Source organism: Myotis lucifugus, unplaced genomic scaffold (assembly GCF_000147115.1).
Source record: "Myotis lucifugus unplaced genomic scaffold, Myoluc2.0 scaffold_41, whole genome shotgun sequence".
In the NCBI taxonomy this organism is placed as follows: Eukaryota; Metazoa; Chordata; class Mammalia; order Chiroptera; family Vespertilionidae; genus Myotis; species Myotis lucifugus.
Window position 1 is genome coordinate 169,370 of NW_005871089.1, and position 18,578 is coordinate 187,947.

Sequence of the window (18,578 nt, forward strand, 5' to 3'; positions counted from 1 at the left end):
CCCCCGCTCACCCCATGCAGGAACAATGATCGCTGTAAGACCTCTGAAAGAAAGCCGCCTTCATGTTCCAGCCTGATGCCAGACAGTCCAGTTTCTCTCCGTATGAGTCTGGGTCCCAAATTCTCGCCCAGAACTAGAATTCAGAGCAGTTGGGAGCTTGTATCTCCCACCCAGTTGAAAAAGACAACAGCCTACCCAGCTGCCAGCCCCTTTCGCACGCGCCTTCGTACCTCCACACTTCCACACCTCTGCACCTCCTACCGGACTCAGTGCGCTTTTCTCTTTCCTTCTAGTTGTAGAATTTCCACTCAACCAGCCTTCCCGTGGTTCTGGATGCTATTCATTTTGTCTTTTAGTTGTAGTTTTAATGTGGTTGTACGCGGCAGCAAGTTCAGGTGTTTACCTATGCCGCCATCTTGGTTGTCGCCCTTTGTATACTTTAAATAATCTGTAGACTTAAATACAATGTATATGCTATGTAAATAATCGTTATACTGTATTGTTTGGGAATAATAACAAGAAAAAAAGTCTGCACATGTTCAATACAGACACAACCATTGTTCATGTCAGCTACATATTTCACGTCAGCAGCAGCCATATTTTTCTTTTTCTTTTTTTAAAAAATAATATTTTTATTGATTTCAGGAAGAGGAAGGGAGAAGGAGACAGAGATCGAAACATCAGTGATGAGAGAGAATCATTGATCAGCTGCCTCCTGCACAGCCCATGCTGGGGATGGAGCCAGCAACCCAGGCATGTGCCCTGACTGGGAATCTGAATCATGACCTCCTGGTTTATAGGTCGGTGCTCAACCGTTGAGCTATGCTGGCTAGGCAGCACTTTTATTTTTCAAATATTTTTGATCCATAGTTGGTTGAATTCATGGATGCAGAACACATAGATATAGAGGGCCAACTGTACTCATTAAGCAATACCTCTCTATTTTCCCTCCTCCCCAACCCTGGGTAACTTCTACTTCCTGTCTCCATGAATTTGCCTGTTATAGATATTTCATATAAGTGGAATCATACAATATTTGTTTTTTGATATCTGGCTTATTTCACTTAACAAAATGTTTTCAAAGTTTTCTATGTTGTAAGTATGTATCAGAACTTCATTCATTTTTTAAGGCTGAATAATATTCCATTGTATGTATAGACTGCATTTTGTTTATCCATCTGTTGATGAACACATAGGTTGTTTCCATGTTTTGGCTACTGTGAACAATGCTGCTATGAACATTGACTTGCAAGTATTGTTTGAGTCCCTATTGTCAATTCTTCTGAGTATACCTAAGAGTAGAATTGTTGGGTCATATGATAATTCTCTGTTTAACTTTTTGAGGAAGCATCAAACTGTTTCCACAGTTACTATTCCATTTTATGTTCCCACTGTCAATGTACAAGTGTTCCAATTTCTCCGTAACTTTGCTAACACTTGTGATTTTCTGTTTTTATTTTTGTTCTTGTTTTTTTGTTTCATTTTATAATAACCATCAGAGTGGGTGTGAAGTGATGTTCATTGTGGTTTTGATTTGTATTTCCCCAGTGACTAATGATGTTGACCATCTTTTTGGCCATTTGCATATCTTTACATAAATGTCGATTCAAGTTCTTTGCCCATTTAAAAAAATTGGGTTGTTTCTCTTTCTGTTGTTGATTTGTAGGAGTTCTCTACTTATTGTGGATATTAATCCCTTATGAGATATATGTAGTGTTCTTTTGTTGTACTATCATTATCTGGCTGGACTCATTGAATGATTTAGAGTGTTTGCTCCTCTTCAATATTTTGGAAGAGTTTGAAAAGAATTGGTATTAATTCTTCCAATATTTAGTAGAATTCACAAGTAAAGCAATCTGGTTTGGGGTTTTTCTTTGTTGGGTGGTTTTTTGATTACTGATTCAATATCTTATTTGTTATAGGTTTATTCATATTTTTTATTTCTTTTTGAGCCATTTTGGTAGTACTCTTTCCTGGAATATTTCTATTTCATCTAGTTTATCCAATCTGTTGGCATGCACTTTCCCATAGTATTTTCTTATAATCCTTTTTATTTCTGTAAGGTTGCCAGGAATGTCTTTTCTGATGTTTTTCTCCTTTTTTCTTAGTCAACTTAGCTAAAGATTTGTCAATTTTATTGATCTTTTCAAAGAACCAACTTTTGGTTTTGTTTTTTTCTCTGTGGTTTTTCTATGAAATATTTTGTTTATTTTCCCTTTAATTTTTGTTATTTCCTTCTTTCTGTCATCTATGGGTCTAGCTTTCCCTCTCTCTCTCTCTCTCTCTCTCTCTCCCTCTCTCTCTCGTTTCTTTTTTTTTTTTTTTAAATATATTGATTTTTTACAGAGAGGAAGGGAGAGGGATAGAGAGTCAGAAACATCGATGAGAGAGAAACATCGATCAGCTGCCTCCTGCACACCTCCCACTGGGGATGTGCCCGCAACCAAGGTACATGCCCTTGACCAGAATCGAACCTGGGACCTTACAGTCCGCAGGCCGACGCTCTATCCACTGAGCCAAACCGGTTAGGGCTCTCTCTAGTTTCTTAATTTGTACAATTATGTTATTAATTTGAAATCTTTCTTTTTAAAAAATTCATAGGTATTTATACCTATAAAATTCCTTTTGAGCACTGCCATCACTGTATCCCATTAGTTTTGTTTTATTTTATATTCATTTATTTCAAGGTAATTTCTAATTTTGCCTCTTGTTTTTTTTTCACCCATTGGATTGACAGGTTATTTTTTTTTCCTTTTAGCATGCCTTTTGGCCTCTGTTTTTCTAGTGAGAAATTCACTCTCATTTGTGTTTTTGTTCCCATGTATACGTCTTTTTTTCTCTGTTTTTTTTTGTTGTTGTTGTTTATCTGTTCTTTATTTTTGCTCTTTATTGATTTGATTAAAATGTGCCTACATGTACTTTCCTCTGTATTTATCCTTTTTGGACTGTACTGAATTTTTGGAGTTGGTGGCTGTATATCTCTCATCAATTTTAGAAAGTACTTAGTAATTATTAAATATTTCTTCTACACATTTATTTGTCTCTCCTCCTTCTGGGACTCCTGTTTCATGCACATTATACCATTTGAAATTGTTCCAAGACCTTGGGCTCCTTGTCCCCTTGCCCCTGCTCTTTTTTTCTCTTTGGTTTAATTTGGGATATTATTAATTTGAGATCTTTCTTTTTAAAAATTTTGGTTATCTTTTATTGACCCTATTGACCTGTCTGCAAATTCACTGATATTTTTCATTGCCATGTCCACTTATAATAGACGAGATAGGATTCCTATCTAGAGAATTCTTTATTTCTGACATCTTATTTTCCACTTTCAGTATTTCCATTTAGTTCTTATTTTTTCTTATATTTTTTTACTGATTTCAGAGAAGGAGGGAGAGGGAGAGAGAGATAGAAACATTGGCTGCCTCCTGCACATCCCACACTGCGGATCGAGCCTGCAACCTGGGCATGTGCCCTGACCAGGAATCGAACCATGACCTCCTGGTTCATAGGTCGACGCCCAACTACTGAAGCAACGGCAGCCAGGCCATTTAGTCTTTTCATGGCTACATGTCTCTGTTGAAATTATGAGTTCTCCTGCATGTGTCAAGCTTTTATAAACTAGGTTCATAAGCATTTTTATCATAATTACTTTAAAGGCAGTGTCTAATTCCAGTATTTGGGCCACCTTGGTGTCAGCTTATATTGATTCTCTCCTCTCTCAATCATGGGTCACTTTTTTTGTCTTTTTGTGTATCTTATAATTTTTTTCATCATATACTAGACCAGGGGTGGGCAACCTTTTTGTGAGTGCGTGTCAAAACCAGCAAAATCTCTGACTTAAAATTCTTCTGCGTGCCAACCCTAATTTTTTGAGAACATGTTACGCCTACTTGATATTTCTTAAGGTGTACGTATGTGAAGAACCTTGAAGAAATAATAAAATTTATTTGAGCGACAAAAACACAGTATATGATGATGAAAAATATATTTATTTTTTAATGTATACATGTACACTGATAGTCCGACAGAAAACTTTATGACTCCGTTTGATATTATCAGTGGGACTTTTGCTACTGCATCACTGATGACAGAGATTTTACATCAGGTTTATATTTTGTGATCTTCAGAGATATGCACGAGCTACTACTTTCATCCGTCAGGCTACTCCTATTACGAGACTTAACAAAATTCATCACTGAGAACAAAGATTCACAAGCGTATGTGGATGAAACCAAAACACTGGTTGGATCTAGGAAGGCAGGGAGAGTTAAGGCAGAGGCATAGAAATTGCTCTTCCCCTCTCTCGTCAATCCATGTCTATGGTCTTTAAGATAACTTGTTATGTAAAATTATTTATCTAAGATGCACCTACACTGAATTTATCTGAAAAATAAAAAAGTCGATATTAAGAAAAAAATGTAAATGGAAGATTATAAGAGAGGGTTTCACGTGCCAGCAAAAGTTACTGGCGTGCCATGTTTGGCACACATGCCAGGGGTTGCCCATCCCTGTACTAGACATTCTCTGTGAAAGAATAGTAAATATTGGAATAAATAATACTTATCACCAGAAAAAGAAATGCCCTTCTTTATTTAAGCTGCTAGTGTGAGTTGAGTCAGTATACTAGTAATCTGTAGTTGACTTGTGTTGGGGCTGTGTTGTAACTTTAGTTTGATTCAATTTTACTATTAGTTTCAAATTTTTGAGGCAGGATCAAGACTTTCCTTTGTTAGAGCCGCATGTTTGAGCATTAGAGATCACCCAGAGATTTTCAGCTGAGCTTCACAACTGTGTTTCCACCTCTCTGAACTGTGGGAGATCTTTCTGTGTTGTTAACCTGATTGGTAGGTCTTCAAGTCACTAGGGAGTTCTCTTTGCTCTCCATTCCCACCTATGCTTTCTGTACCTTGGGAGGTCTCTTTCAGCCTTGCACCTCCTCCTTTGGCCTTTTGGGGGAAGTCACCCTGTATGCCATAATGGCTTGGCGTACTTCTAAGGTGTTTCCTTTAGATCTCTGCCCTGACCCCACACTTTGGAGGAAAACTCCAATTGCCTCAAGGTTTGCTCATCTCTCTTTTGCTTCCAGCTGTTGTTAACTAATCATGAGCCCTCTCTGATGACTATGCAAAAGAGTTGTTGAGTGGGTTAAAACTCCCACTGTGCCTGAATTTTTTAAGATTCTTATTTACTATGCCAGTCTACATGTGGCTGTTAAAATTTTGGGTTGTTTCTTGTACAGTGTTTTCTGTATTGGATTCTTCTTCCTCTTGCTGTTACACCAGGAATGAAAGCAGCCACGAATCTCTTCTCTCCTATTGAAAGCTCATCATTTCCTGGAATTAGTTCATTTAGGTCTTTTTGTTCCTTTAGCACTTTGACTTTTTTAAACTATGGTTTTGTAGTTTATAGTCATGCAGTACTTAATGATGGGAATGCATTCTGAGAAATATGTTGTTAGGCAATTTTGTCATTGTGCAAATGTCATACAATGTATTTATACAAACCTAGATGATATAGCCTATTGCATACCTAGGCTATCTATAATAATAAAAGTGTAACATGCTAATTAGACCAGACATCCTTCCGGACAACCTTCTGGACGAAGCCGCGGCAGGCGGGGGCCATGGCAGAGGCAGTTGCCACGATGGTGGGGGCTGAGCCCCTTGCACGAATTTTGTGCATCAGGCCTCTACTCCTATATAATAAAAGCCTAATATGCTAAGTGTCCAGTCGTCCATTCAACCAATCAAAGCATAATATGCTAATGATATGCTAGGGCCACTCAACCACTCGCTATGATGTGCATTGACCACCAGGGGGCAGACAGTTGACCAGTCGCTATGATGTGCACTGACCACCAGGGCTAGACAGTTGACCAGTCGACCGGTCGCTATGATGTGCACTGACCATCAGGGGGCAGACAGTTGACCGGTCTACAGGTTGCTATGACATGCACTGACCACCAGGGGGCAGATGCTCTGACCGGTAGGTTAGCTAGCTGTTGGGGTCCAGTCAATCGGGACTGAGCATGACGGGTTGGACACACCTTGGAGCCATCCTGCAGTCCCTCCCTGGCTAGCCAACCTCTCCAGCCCTGATCGTGCAGCACTGGGGTCTCTCGGCCTGGCCTGCGCCCTGTCGCAATCCAGGACCCCTGGGGAGGTGTTGCAGAGCTGGTTTTGGCCCGATCCCTCAGGCCAGGCTGAGGGACCCCACTGGTGCACAGATTCGTGCACCGGGCCTCTAGTATGATATAACCAACTGCTCTTAGACTACAAGCTTGTACTGTGTGTTACTGTATAAAAGATATGAGATTAAATCAAGCACAAGAGAAAATGATGCAATTAAGAGACTACATAAACAAAATATGTATGAGGCTGCTTCCAGCATAACATGGCATTACCGTTTTACAACATTTTTTTAAAAATATATTTTATTGATTTTTTTTTTTTTTACAGAGAGGAGGGGAGAGGGATAGAGAGTTAGAAACATTGATGAGAGGGAAACATTGATCAGCTGCCTCCTGCACACCCCCTACTGGGGATATGCCTGCAACCAAGGTACCTACCCTTGACTGGAATCGAACCCAGGACCCCTTAGTCCGCAGGCCAACACTCTATCCACTGAGCCAAACCAGCCAGGGCACAACATTTTTTTAAATAATTAGAGTACACTCTGAAATAATGATAGAAAGTATAGTATAGTAAATACATAAACAATAACATAGTTGTTATTATTATCAAGTAGTATGTACTGTATATAATGTACGTGCCATACTTTTGTACAACTGGCAGCGCAGTAGGTTTGTTTACACCAACATCACCACAAACATGTGAATAATATGTTGCACAATAACATTATGTCTGCAACATTGCTAGGTGATATAAAATTTTCAGCTCCCTTACAATCTTATGGAGCCACTGTCATTTATGCAGTTTGTCATTGACTGAAATGTCTTTATATGGCACATGACTATATCTGGCTTATTTAGGTTGTTAGGGTGAGAGAAATGATCTCATTCAATTGTCTATGAACAAAGTGGAAGTAGAACTTCTAAGTGTCTCCTTTTATATTTGTTTTTCAGATTAATATATTTTGGTGGCTATGGGTGTAGGAGACATAATGAACTCCAAGACTGTTTTGATGTTCATGATGCATCTTGGGTAAGAGAGTAATCACCATTTACATTTTCCTCTAATTTAGTGTTTGTTATCTTAAAGTTTTTAGAAATAATGAGCCCACTCTTTCTCATTTTCATTTTATATAATTGACTATGAAAAAAAAAGTGTTCTCTTTTGAATTTGGATTCAATTAGAGGAAGTTCTCTCACCTTCATGGCTACTGAAAGAGTAATTTCTTTTCTTACATAGTTAATCACTTATACCTATTGAAACACAAGTAGAGGCTTCTGTTAGACAAGTAGAGGTTTTAGCGCAACTGAGAAAACTTGCCCATAGGTAACCAGAATGGCTATTGCTGACATATACCTGCTTTTAGATATGTGTACTAGAACTAGTTATAACTCTTATTCAGGAGTGAGTGAGTAGTGATATTCATTTCCTAGTTAATCTTACTGGTTAGAGAATAAACTATAATTAATAAAAGTAGTCCTAATGTATAAAAATGAAATATTTTAAAAGATAACTTAAAAAAATTGATCCACCAAGATACACAGTAACTCTTCAGTTTTACCTTTTACTAGCATACATTATTATTGTACATTATTAATGTATATGAACATTTTGTGTATATCTCTTTGTGGGTATTTTTAAAATTTTCCATGTCTTTACATTTTTTTAGCTTTTAATATGAAATATGTTTAAAGCTTTGCTACTTATAGTATTATTGATAATTTTCAGAAATAAAACTTCCCATTGTTTAGATCTATTTTTACTCATCAGTGAAATCTCTCATTTTTTTTCTCTCTTAGTACAGTTAGGCTAATGATCATGTTCTGAAACTTTTGGTGTATAGTGGATTTTTTTGGTTTAGATTTTAAACTAAGTAAAATTTTTAGTTTGACAAGTCCTGACAACAATGATGTGTTTCTCACATACAGATAAATCTCGTATAGAGATAAGCTGCAATAGAGGATTTTAACAATCTGGAAGATTCTAAATACAATATAACTGCTAAATCTTTGCTTTGATGATATTTTTGTCTCTTAGAAGACAAAGAAGAAAGTGAGCAAATTTTACCTATAAGAGCAAATTGCTTGGTTAAGTAGAGTGATTGTAATTTTTTTGAAAAAGGATTCACAGTCCCCTAAAGTTTCTAATAGCAAAGATTAGGGATTCTAAGCATGTACTTTAGAAAAACAGATTTTAAAATATAAGTATCCTCTGTAATGTTATTTTTATTTTTTAAGATTTTTATTTTTAAGATTTTTTTAGAGAGAGAGAAAGGAAGAGGGAGAGAGAGAAATATCAATGATAAGAGAGAATCATTGATTGGCTGCTTCCTGCATGCCCCTTACTGGGGATTGAGCCTGCAACCCAGGAATGTGCCCTGATCAGGAAGCAAACTAGCAATCTTTATGTACATGGGATGATGCCCAACCAACTGAGCCACAGCAACCAGGGCTGTCCTCTGCAATTTTAAAAGAGACAATCCTTTGAGGGAATTGGAAAATTGTTAACAAGTAAATTATGACATCCTGCAAGCGATACTATGAGAAGAGAAGTTGCTGAGTGATACTGCTCTGGTCTGGGGACCACACTTTGTGAGCCACTGCTGTATGCATTAGCTTTATGACTATGGTAACAGCTGTATTTTTGTAAAAGTGTCTATTATTTAACCCGTAAATATTCAATAAAACTATAACAATAATCTAAAAGTTATAAAATCTTTTAAATATTAAAAAAAATTTGTTTTAGGAAGAGCAGATATTCTGGGGATGGCATAATGATGTTCATGTATTTGACACAAAGACACAGAATTGGTTTCAACCAGAAATTAAAGTAAGTAATATAAAATGTTATTTTTATATTTATTGATACATTTAAAATACATTTTTATTAAGTTATTTGGATTTTAATAATTGAGTTTGTAATCACATACACAGGGTTTCTCTTGAGTACTATCACTAATACTATTAATTTTTTATCGCATATTTTTTTCCGGATTAGTTAAGGGTTTTCTAGAAAAATCTTGTAAAGAGGTGCAGTCATTATTGTTTACCTACAAGTGTGATGCCCTGATTTAAGGAAGGTTATTTTAAAAATTCCTTTTGTAGGAAAAATACCACATGATCTCACTCATTCATGGATAATAGAGACCATTATAAACTTTTGAACAATAATAGATACAGAGGCAGAGCTGCCTCACACAGATTGTCAAACTGCAGTGGGAAGGCCGGGGAGGGTTGGGGGGCAGGAGGGAGGGGGGTAAGAGATCAACCGAAGGACTTGTATGCATGCATATGAGCATAACCAATGGACATAAGACACTGGGGGGTAGGGGAAGCCGGGGTATTGTCAAGGGCGGGGAAAAAAAAAAGGACACATATGTAATACCCTTTGTAATGCTTTAAGCAATAAAAAATAAAATTTAAAATAAAATAAAATAAAAATTCCTTTTGTAAACCAAGTTTAGGATTTGTAAAAACCCATGTTTTCTAAACCCTTGAAATCAGGGCTATATGCAATTGTAGCATGGCAAAAATACATTATTAATATTCTTTCATATACTTGTAAGCAAACAGAAATCCAATTCGTTTAAGCAGCAGTGAATTCTCACAGCTGGGAAGTATATTATGGAGGAGCTCACACAGTGGAAGAAAGCTGTGGGGATCAGGAACTGGAGCAAGTTACCCAACACCAACACTTTCCATCTCTCTTTGTCTGCTCCTCCCCATTTCTCGTTGTATGCTAGCTTTATTCTGTTTACTGTAGACTGGATGGCTCATTTAGGAGGGATTAGGGCCCTGGGCACACAAGCAGTTCTTCCTATTGGTGCTAGAAAAGGACTGTTAGTTCTAGAAAAGGACTATGGCTTTATGTGGGCATGTTCCCACTCTTCACATCAGTCCCTGTTGCCAAGGGGATGATTGGCCAGGCCTACCCTTGGGGGAGCAGCGTATTGTGACTGATAAACTCACCAGAACTATGCAGAATGGAATGCTGAACGGCCACAGCTAAAATTGTTCGCTGTATGCATCCATGACTGATATTCCTTGGAGTCCAACTTCTGCTGATGTAAGTGATCAGAGGTTCAATGAAAAATAGCAAGTGTTATTAGAAGTGTTAACACCCTTCTCTGCATCCCGATTTTCCACGCAGTGCATTTCAGGTTTCCAGGGCTCTTCTGTTCTCCTCATCCCATTTCTAACTTTAGAACTAATTAACTGTCAGTCATTTATACTTGTTGATTGGCTTTTCCTTTAGTTGGCATTTGAATTTTAAGATTTGTGTCTTTTATTAATTAATTAGAAGCATTTTATTGCTGTTAAAAAATTTCATGTCAGCAAACAGGTGAAGAGAAATATTCCTTAGAGAATAAGCAAGGGGCTGGAACTGGTGAAGATATATTTTTAGAATGTGTTCCTGTGAATGAGGTAGCTGAGGTAGCTTATAATCAGTTCATTGGACTCTTTCCCTGACTCCTCTCTCACCTTAATCCATATCCCTCCCTTCTTCCTGCTCCAGCAGAAGCACATGACTTTAGCACATGACATTGGCAAATGATGTGATTTTAGTCAGTACTTAATATTTTCACTGTAATTTTCCTGATGATGTCTTCAAACAAATTTCTATATTATTTATATTATACCTGAAAGTTTTCCAACATGGTTAAAGCTGGAATCTGTTTTCTTTATTTTTTTACAGACATTCTTAAATTAATTTATTATTCCCAAGTATCTGCACCAAAAGGCCAAGCAACATGGTAGAGGGTATCAATTATTGCTGTTGAAGTTGAAAAAACTAAATTTGCATTTTTTGGGTATTTTTTTCTCTTTATTTTATTTTAGTTCTTTTCCATCACCATTTATCCCCTCTATGCCCTCCTCCAACTCCACCCACCCCTTACCTGAATTTGCATTCTAATTGTGTCATGAAAGACCTGTGTGCTTTAGACAAGCCATTTAGTGTGTCATTTGTAAAATGGAAAGTTGGAAGTGTTTTCCTTCATGGGGTTTTTACCTCTGTGAGAGCAATATACTAGTAACAGGGATCTTTGAGTTATTTTCAGTATTTCAAACAACCTAATAAACATTGTGCATTACTTATGCAGTTAGGCACACACATTAATACAAATGTTATTTCTTTGTTTTTGTTTGAAATTGTGTGAACTCAGTTTATTCAGAAGCTTTGGTTTGCTACTAAATGTATTTTATAAGTTAAAAGGAGAAATTCAATATTTATTTCATAATAAATCCTATCTAATAAGAGTAATATGCAAATTAATCATCACTCTGACACAAAGATGGTAGTGCCCATAGCCACAAGATGGTGGTGTCCAGTCCTCTCAGCCCCATTGGAGTCCTCCAGTCCTGGGGGACGGCCGCTGAGAGCAGGGCCTGCTTGGCCATCGCCCGTGGTGACCCAGGAGTGGCCAAGCAGGCCCCCCAGATTGCGCACAGCAGGGCCTGCTTAGCTGTTGCCCGCACCGACCTGGGAGTGGCCAAGCGGGCGCCGCAGACCACACACAGCAGGGCCTGCTTGGCCGTTGCCAAGCGGGCCCCGCAGACAGCAGAGAACCATGGGGAGCGGGCCTAAGCTGTCAGTAGGACATCCCCTGAGGGCTCCCGGATTGGAGAGGGTGCAGGTCAGGCTGAGGGATCCCCCCTGCCCCCCGTGCACGAATTTCGTGCACTAGGCCTCTAGTATATTTATAGTAGAAGAATTATTCCAAATTTCAGATAAGAGATGGGCTAATAATGACAATATTGTTTTGCTGGAAAGACTGGGAACCACAGCTCAAATGGTTCTCTCTCATTTATGTAAGTATTCTATAGGTACTATCTGAATTATTTCTTACCATGTTGACTTCAGCACAGTTACTAAATAAACCTGAGAAGTCTAGGGAGTTATGATATTGGATGTAGAGCTTAAGTTTCCTAGGCTCACATTTTGTAGCCAATGAGCTGATAATGTAGGGTTCTTTCAGAACTTGGAATGAAATACATACACAAAGACACCCACCAGGAACACATGAAAATTATGCATAAAATTTTTCCTTCAAATCTTATTCATCTACTAATTACACTCTCCCTTTTCCCACCAATCCAAAACTTCTCTGAAGTAAATATCTAATATATTTGTTCAAAGAAAAGTATAGAGAAGTATTACCAGTTATTGTGAAGAGTTTTAGTAAGAGATAAAGTACTATTAGTATAAGCCAAAAAATGAAATTTTTATTGTGGCATTTGAAGCACCAAGAGCTCTGGGGGACAGATTTAATTTTTTAGAGTCTCTGGGATCATCACACTGTGCATTGCTCACTTAATAATATTAACTTTGTGTGTGTATGTGTGTGTGCATGTGTGTGTGAGAAGGGGGAGTGGAAGGAAGAGGGGAGAAAAAGAATCTTTTAAAATGTCATTTTAAAATCCTTATTTTTAAGCTAAAACTTACACAAAATATTATTTTTGCTAAATAGTCTCAGGCATTTAAGAAAAATGCCTTAAAAAGTAAAGATCTGTGTGAATAAATTTCATTCTCTTTTTAAAAAAATCCTCACCCAAGAATATTTTTCCATTGATTTTTTTAGAGAGAGACTGAAAGACAGAGAGAAATATTGATGTGAGAGAAACACATTGATTGGTTGCCTCCTGCACAAGCCCTGACCAGGGCCCGTGTCAGGGAGGAGCCTGCTACCGAGGTATGTGCCCTTGACTAGAATTGAACCTAGGACCCTTTGGTCCACAGGCCGTCACTCTAGCCACTGAGCCAAACTGGCTAGGGCAAATAAATTTCGTTCTTGAAGAGTATAGTCATACCTCACAGGTATTACAGATTTCAGACCACTGTAATAAAGTGAATATTGTGATAAAGTGAGTCACACAAATGTTTTGGTTTCCCAGAGCATCTAAAATTATAGTTACACTATATTGCAGTATATTAAGTGTGCAATAATATTATATCTAAAATACTTTATATCTAAAAAATACCTTAACTAAAAAATACTTTATTGCTAAAAAATGCTAACCTCATGTGAGCCTCCAGCAAGTTTTAATCTTTTTACTGGTGGAGGGTCTTGCCTGGATGTTGATGGCTACTGACAGATCAGGACTGATCAGTGGTGGTTGCTGAAGGTTAGGTGGCTGTGGTAATTTCTTACAACAAGACAACAGTGAATTTTGCCACATCAATTGACTCATCCTTTCATGAATGATTTCTCTGTAGCATGCAGTGCTGTTTGATAGCATTTTACCCAGAGGAGAACTTATTTTAAAATTGGAGCCAATCCTTTTAAACCCTGCTGCTTTATCAGCTGAGTTTATGTAACATTCTAAATGCTTCGTTGTCATTTCAGCAGTCTTCATAGTATGTTAACCAGGAGTAGATTCCATCTCAAGAAACCACTTTGCTCATCCATAAGAAGCATCTGCTCATCTGTTAAAGTTTTATCATGAGATTGCAGCAGTTCAGTCCCATCTTCAGGCTCCACTTCTAATTCTAGTTCCCTTGCTGTTTCACCACGTCTGCAATTACTTCCTCCACTGAAGTCTTGAACCCCTCAAAGTCATCCATGAGGGCTGGAATCAAATTCCTCCAAGCTCTTGTTGATGTTGATGTTTTAACCTCTTCTCATTAATTACAAATGTTCTTAATGGCATCTAGAATGGGGAATCCTTTCCAGAAGGTTTTCAATTTACTTTTCCCAGATTCATCAGAGGAATCACAATATGGCAGCTATAGGTGTATGAAATGTATTTCTTAAATAATTATTCCTTCATGGGCTGCAGAAAGGGTGCTGTGTTAGCAGGCATGAAAACAACCTTAATTTCACTGTACATCTCCATCAGAGCTCTTGGGTTACCAGTTGCACTTTCAATGAGCAGTAATATTTTGAAAGGAATCTTTTTTTTTTTAATGCCACATGAGCTCCTGGCAGCCTAGAGTCAGGAGTAGCTTCCTTTTATTTTTTTAAAAATATGTTTTTATTGATTTCAGAGAGAGGAAGAGAGAGGCAGAGAGGAATAGAAATATCAGTGATGACAGAGAATCAGCCTCCTGCACGCCCCCTACTGGGAATGGAGCCTACAAGCAGACATGTGCCCTCATGGGTATTGAACCGTGACCTCCTGGTTCATGGGTTGGCACCCAACCACTGAGTCACACGGGCAGGAATCTTTTTTTCTGAGCAGTAGGTCTCAACAGTAAAATTGGGCTTAAAATAGTCAGTAAACAATATTGTAAACAGATGTGCTGTCATCCAGGCTTTGTTGTTCCATTTATAGAGCACAGGCAGAGTAGATTTAGCATAATTCTTAAGGGTCTTAGGATTTTCAGATAGTCAACAAGTATTGATTATAATTTAAAGTCACCAGCTGCATTTAGCCTGTCCTTCGAAGCTTTGCAGCCAGGCATTGACTTTTCTCTAGCTAGGAAAGTCCTAGATGGCATCTCCTTCTGATATAAAACTGTTTTGTCTACATTGAAAATCTATTGTTTAGAATAGCCACCTTCCTTAAATATCTTAGCTAGATTTTCTGGATAACTTGTTGCAACTTCTACATCAGCATTTACTGCTACACCTTGCACTTTATGTTTTGGAGATGGCTTTTTCCCCCTTAAGCCTCACAAATCAACCACTGCCAGCCTTAAATTTTTCTTCTGCAACTTCCTCACTTCTTTCAGCTTTCATAGAATTGAAGAGAGTTAGGGCCTTGCTCTGTATCAGGCTTTGGCTTACGGGATGTTTGGTCTGCTTTGATCCTGTCTCTAGATCACTAAAACTTCCTGAATATCAGCAATAAGAACGTCTCACTTTTTTTTATCATTGATGTGTTTACTGGAGTAGCTCTTTCAATTTCCTTCAAGAACTTTTCATTTTCTTTTCTTTTTTAAAATATTTTTTTATTGATTTCTGAGAGGAAGAGAGAGGTAGAGAGAGATAGAAACATCAATGATGAGAGAATCATTGATCAGCTGCCTCTTGCATGCCCCCTACTGGGGATCGAGCCCACAACCTGAGCATGTGCCCTTGACCAGAGTCGAACCCAGGACCCTTCAATCTGCAGGCCGACTCTCTATCCACTGAGCAAAACCAGCTAGGACAAGAACTTTTCATTTTCATTCACATCTTGGCTAACTGGTACAAGAAGCCTAGCTTTCAGCTTCTCTCAGCTTTCGATCTATCTCCGCTTTTGACATGCCTTATTCACTAAGCTGAGTCATTTGTAGCTTTTGATTTAAAGTGAGAGGCATGTGACACTTGCTTTCACTTGAATACTTAGAGGCCATTCTAGGGTTCCTAATTGGCCTAATTTCAATATTGTTGTGTCTTAGGGAATAGGAAGGCCTGAGGAGAGGGACAAAGATGGGTAATGGCCAGTCAGAGCAACAGTCAGAACACACACAATATTTATCTGTTAAGTTTGCTGTCTTACATGGGTGCTTTTCTTGGCACCTCCAAAACAATTACAACAGTAACATCAAAGATCACTGATCACAGGTCACCATAACAAATCCTATCTAATAATAGACAAACATGGTAATTGACCGTACGTTCACTACGCCTCCCATGGGCTAATCAGCATGATATGCAAATTAACCGCCAACAAAGATGGTGGCTAATTTGCATACTGCAGGCAGGGTGGGACAGCGCCATCCCGCCTGCCCCGCCGCCATCCGGGCCTGCTATCTGCGACCCAGTGCGGCGGGCATCCCGTGTGGGACCCCACCCGGGGCGGCGGGGCGGGGCAGCGAAGGCTTGAAGGCGGCTCCGGCCGGAGCGAAGGCCTGGGTCCCGGGTGCCTGAGGAAAACTGGTGCTGGCAGCCAGGGGAAGGGAAAGCCTATTGCACGAATTTTATAATAATAATAATAAATAAAAATAAATATAATAATAATAAAAAGAGTTTGAAATATTTTGAGACTTACCAAAATGTGACACAGACACCAAGTGAGCAAATTCTGTTGGAAAAATGGCATTGATGGACTTGCTTGATGCAGAGTTGCCACAAACCTTCAATTTATAAAAAAATGCAACATCTACAAAGCGCAATAAGGTGAAGCACAATAAAACGAGGTATCTTACTATTTAGAGCAGTGATTTTCAACCTTTTTCATCTCATGGCATGCATGAACTAATTACTAAAATTCTGCAGCACACCAATATATATATTTTTTGCTAATCTTACAAAAAAAATTTGGTATAATTTTGATCCATTCACACCAGACATCTATTGTTGTGGTGACTTGTCATTTTTTCCTCATTGATTTTTAGAGAGAGAGTAGAGGGAGGCAGGGAGCAGGGGAGAGAGAGAAACATCAATGTGAGAGAGACACATCAATTGGTTGCCTCCCGCACGTGCCCCAACCAGGGTTGGGATCAAACATGCAACCTCAGGTATGTGCCCTTGACTGGGAATCAAATCCACCACCCTTTGGTGTGTGGGCCGGTGCGCTAACCACTGAACAACAGCTGTTGTCATTTTTTTTAAAAACAATCCTTTTTAAAAAAATAATATATTTTTAAAATACATTTTTATTGATTTTAGAGAAGAAGGAAGAGGGAAAGAGAGAGAATCATTGATCGGCTGCCTCCTGTAAGCCCTACACTGGGATCAAGCTTGCAACCCAGGCATGTGCCTTGACTAGAATTGAACCCAGGACCCTTCAGTCCACAGGGCCAAACCAGCTAGGGTGTCAGTGTTTTAATTTCATAATCTAAGAAGAGGTCAGTGTCCCTGGCTAAAAAGTCAGGTATTGCATGTTTTAAAAATTCTTGTGGCATACCAGTGTGCCTGCTGCGTCACAGTGGTTGATCACTGATTTAGAGTGGAATTGACATTAGGCTTTCTAATGGAATCACATAGGTAATGGTGACTTAGCAGTCAAGTATTTTTCATTCTAAGCATAAGAATGCGATTTCACAAGTTTCAGGTTTTGCACTGTTTTCTGCTCTCTGCTTGCAGGGCGGAGTCCCCCCACAGCCACGAGCCGCACACACGTGTGCAGTTCTTGGAAATAAGGGCTATGTCTTTGGTGGACGTGTTTTGGTTAGTATGATCTTTTTATGTGTGATGCTTCTTATAAAAACATATCCTCTGAATTTATAGAACAACTGAACATTAAAAAAATCTAGAAATGATAGTGTCCTTCAATAACTTTTATCTTCTGTTCCCAAACAGACCATAATGAATAATCACAGATAAATCACATTTTAATGAGGAGAATCCTTCACTTTAGTGTATTATTAGAAAAGTTTCATTTCTTATCATCTAAATCCTGTTAGTTTAAACTCATTTCTTCCTTTCCCCCTTGACACATTAATTTGATAGCTCTATGTTAACTTTATTAGTGCTAAGCATTGTTTCCCAATATATAAACTTATGATATTAAGTAAAATAGATATAATCTACTTTTAATAGAAACTATTTTAAAAACAAAATTTTAGCTTATGAAAGATGTAAAACACTGACCAGTTTAACACACTTTTATTTTAGCAAACTAGGATGAATGATTTGCACTATCTAAACTTAGATACCTGGATTTGGTCTGGAAGGTAAGTATGAAATGTGTTTGTTTTTACCTATAGGCATTTCTGTGTGTGTCTGTATATGTGTGTGCACCATAATCCAAATTGGGGTCTCTAAAACTGAATTATTATATTTTTCTCTTCAGATAATATGTCTAAGCAAAGAATATATAGATTAGAGTTTGTTTTTTAACCCAACTACATAAAACATGAGAATACTAGCAGTTGAAAATTGATTATGTAAAAGTACTGGTCTTATATACTATGTTCTTTAGGACTGGTCAGTAGAAGAAATAAAGGAACAGTTGAATAGGGTCATCACAGGTGAACAGATAATGGAGTGGCTAAAAGTCAGATTTTATTTATGGCTCATAATCTATATTTAGCAATAGAATAAATATGTTTAGCATCTGTTCATGTAATGAGATGAACACAGAGCTATATATTATTTCAAAGTATAAATGCTATAAAAAATGAAACCACAAGAGTGTAAAAAAAAGCAGATTATCTATAAAATCTTGCATGGAGAAGGCTTTTCTAAAAATGATATAAACTCAAAATTCATAAATTAAAAGATAGGTTGATAAAACTACTTAAGAATTAATTATTTCTGTGTTAAAAAATATACCACAAAAATTAAAAGGCAGGTTGGCAAATGCAAACAAAAAATAAATTAGAAGTAATATTTATAGTATTTCTTTTTTATGTTTGTTTGAATTACATAGTATTTTTTATTTTGAATTTTTCTTTTTAATTTTTTTATTTTTTTAATTACACTATACATTTAATATTATTTTGTATTAGTGTCATGTGTTCAGCATATACTTTATATAATATTTGTAGTATTTCTAACAGAGTGGGCTGAGATCTGCAAAACTAAGTCAGTAAAAAAAACAAAAGACAAATAATCCAATAGGAAAGTGGACAAAG

General features: G+C 37.7%; 1 protein-coding gene across 1 annotated transcript in view; it reads left to right on the forward strand.

Moving 5' to 3' along the window:
• The window catches only part of KLHDC1 (kelch domain containing 1), a 65,047-nt gene that overhangs the window by 19,402 nt on the left and 27,067 nt on the right, over positions 1 to 18,578 (forward strand). The window contains exons 6-9 of the mRNA XM_023753164.1: positions 7,085 to 7,163; positions 8,877 to 8,960; positions 17,086 to 17,169; positions 17,617 to 17,675. Coding sequence (XP_023608932.1) covers positions 7,085 to 7,163; positions 8,877 to 8,960; positions 17,086 to 17,169; positions 17,617 to 17,675 — 306 coding nt within the window. The remainder of the gene's footprint in view (positions 1 to 7,084; positions 7,164 to 8,876; positions 8,961 to 17,085; positions 17,170 to 17,616; positions 17,676 to 18,578) is intronic.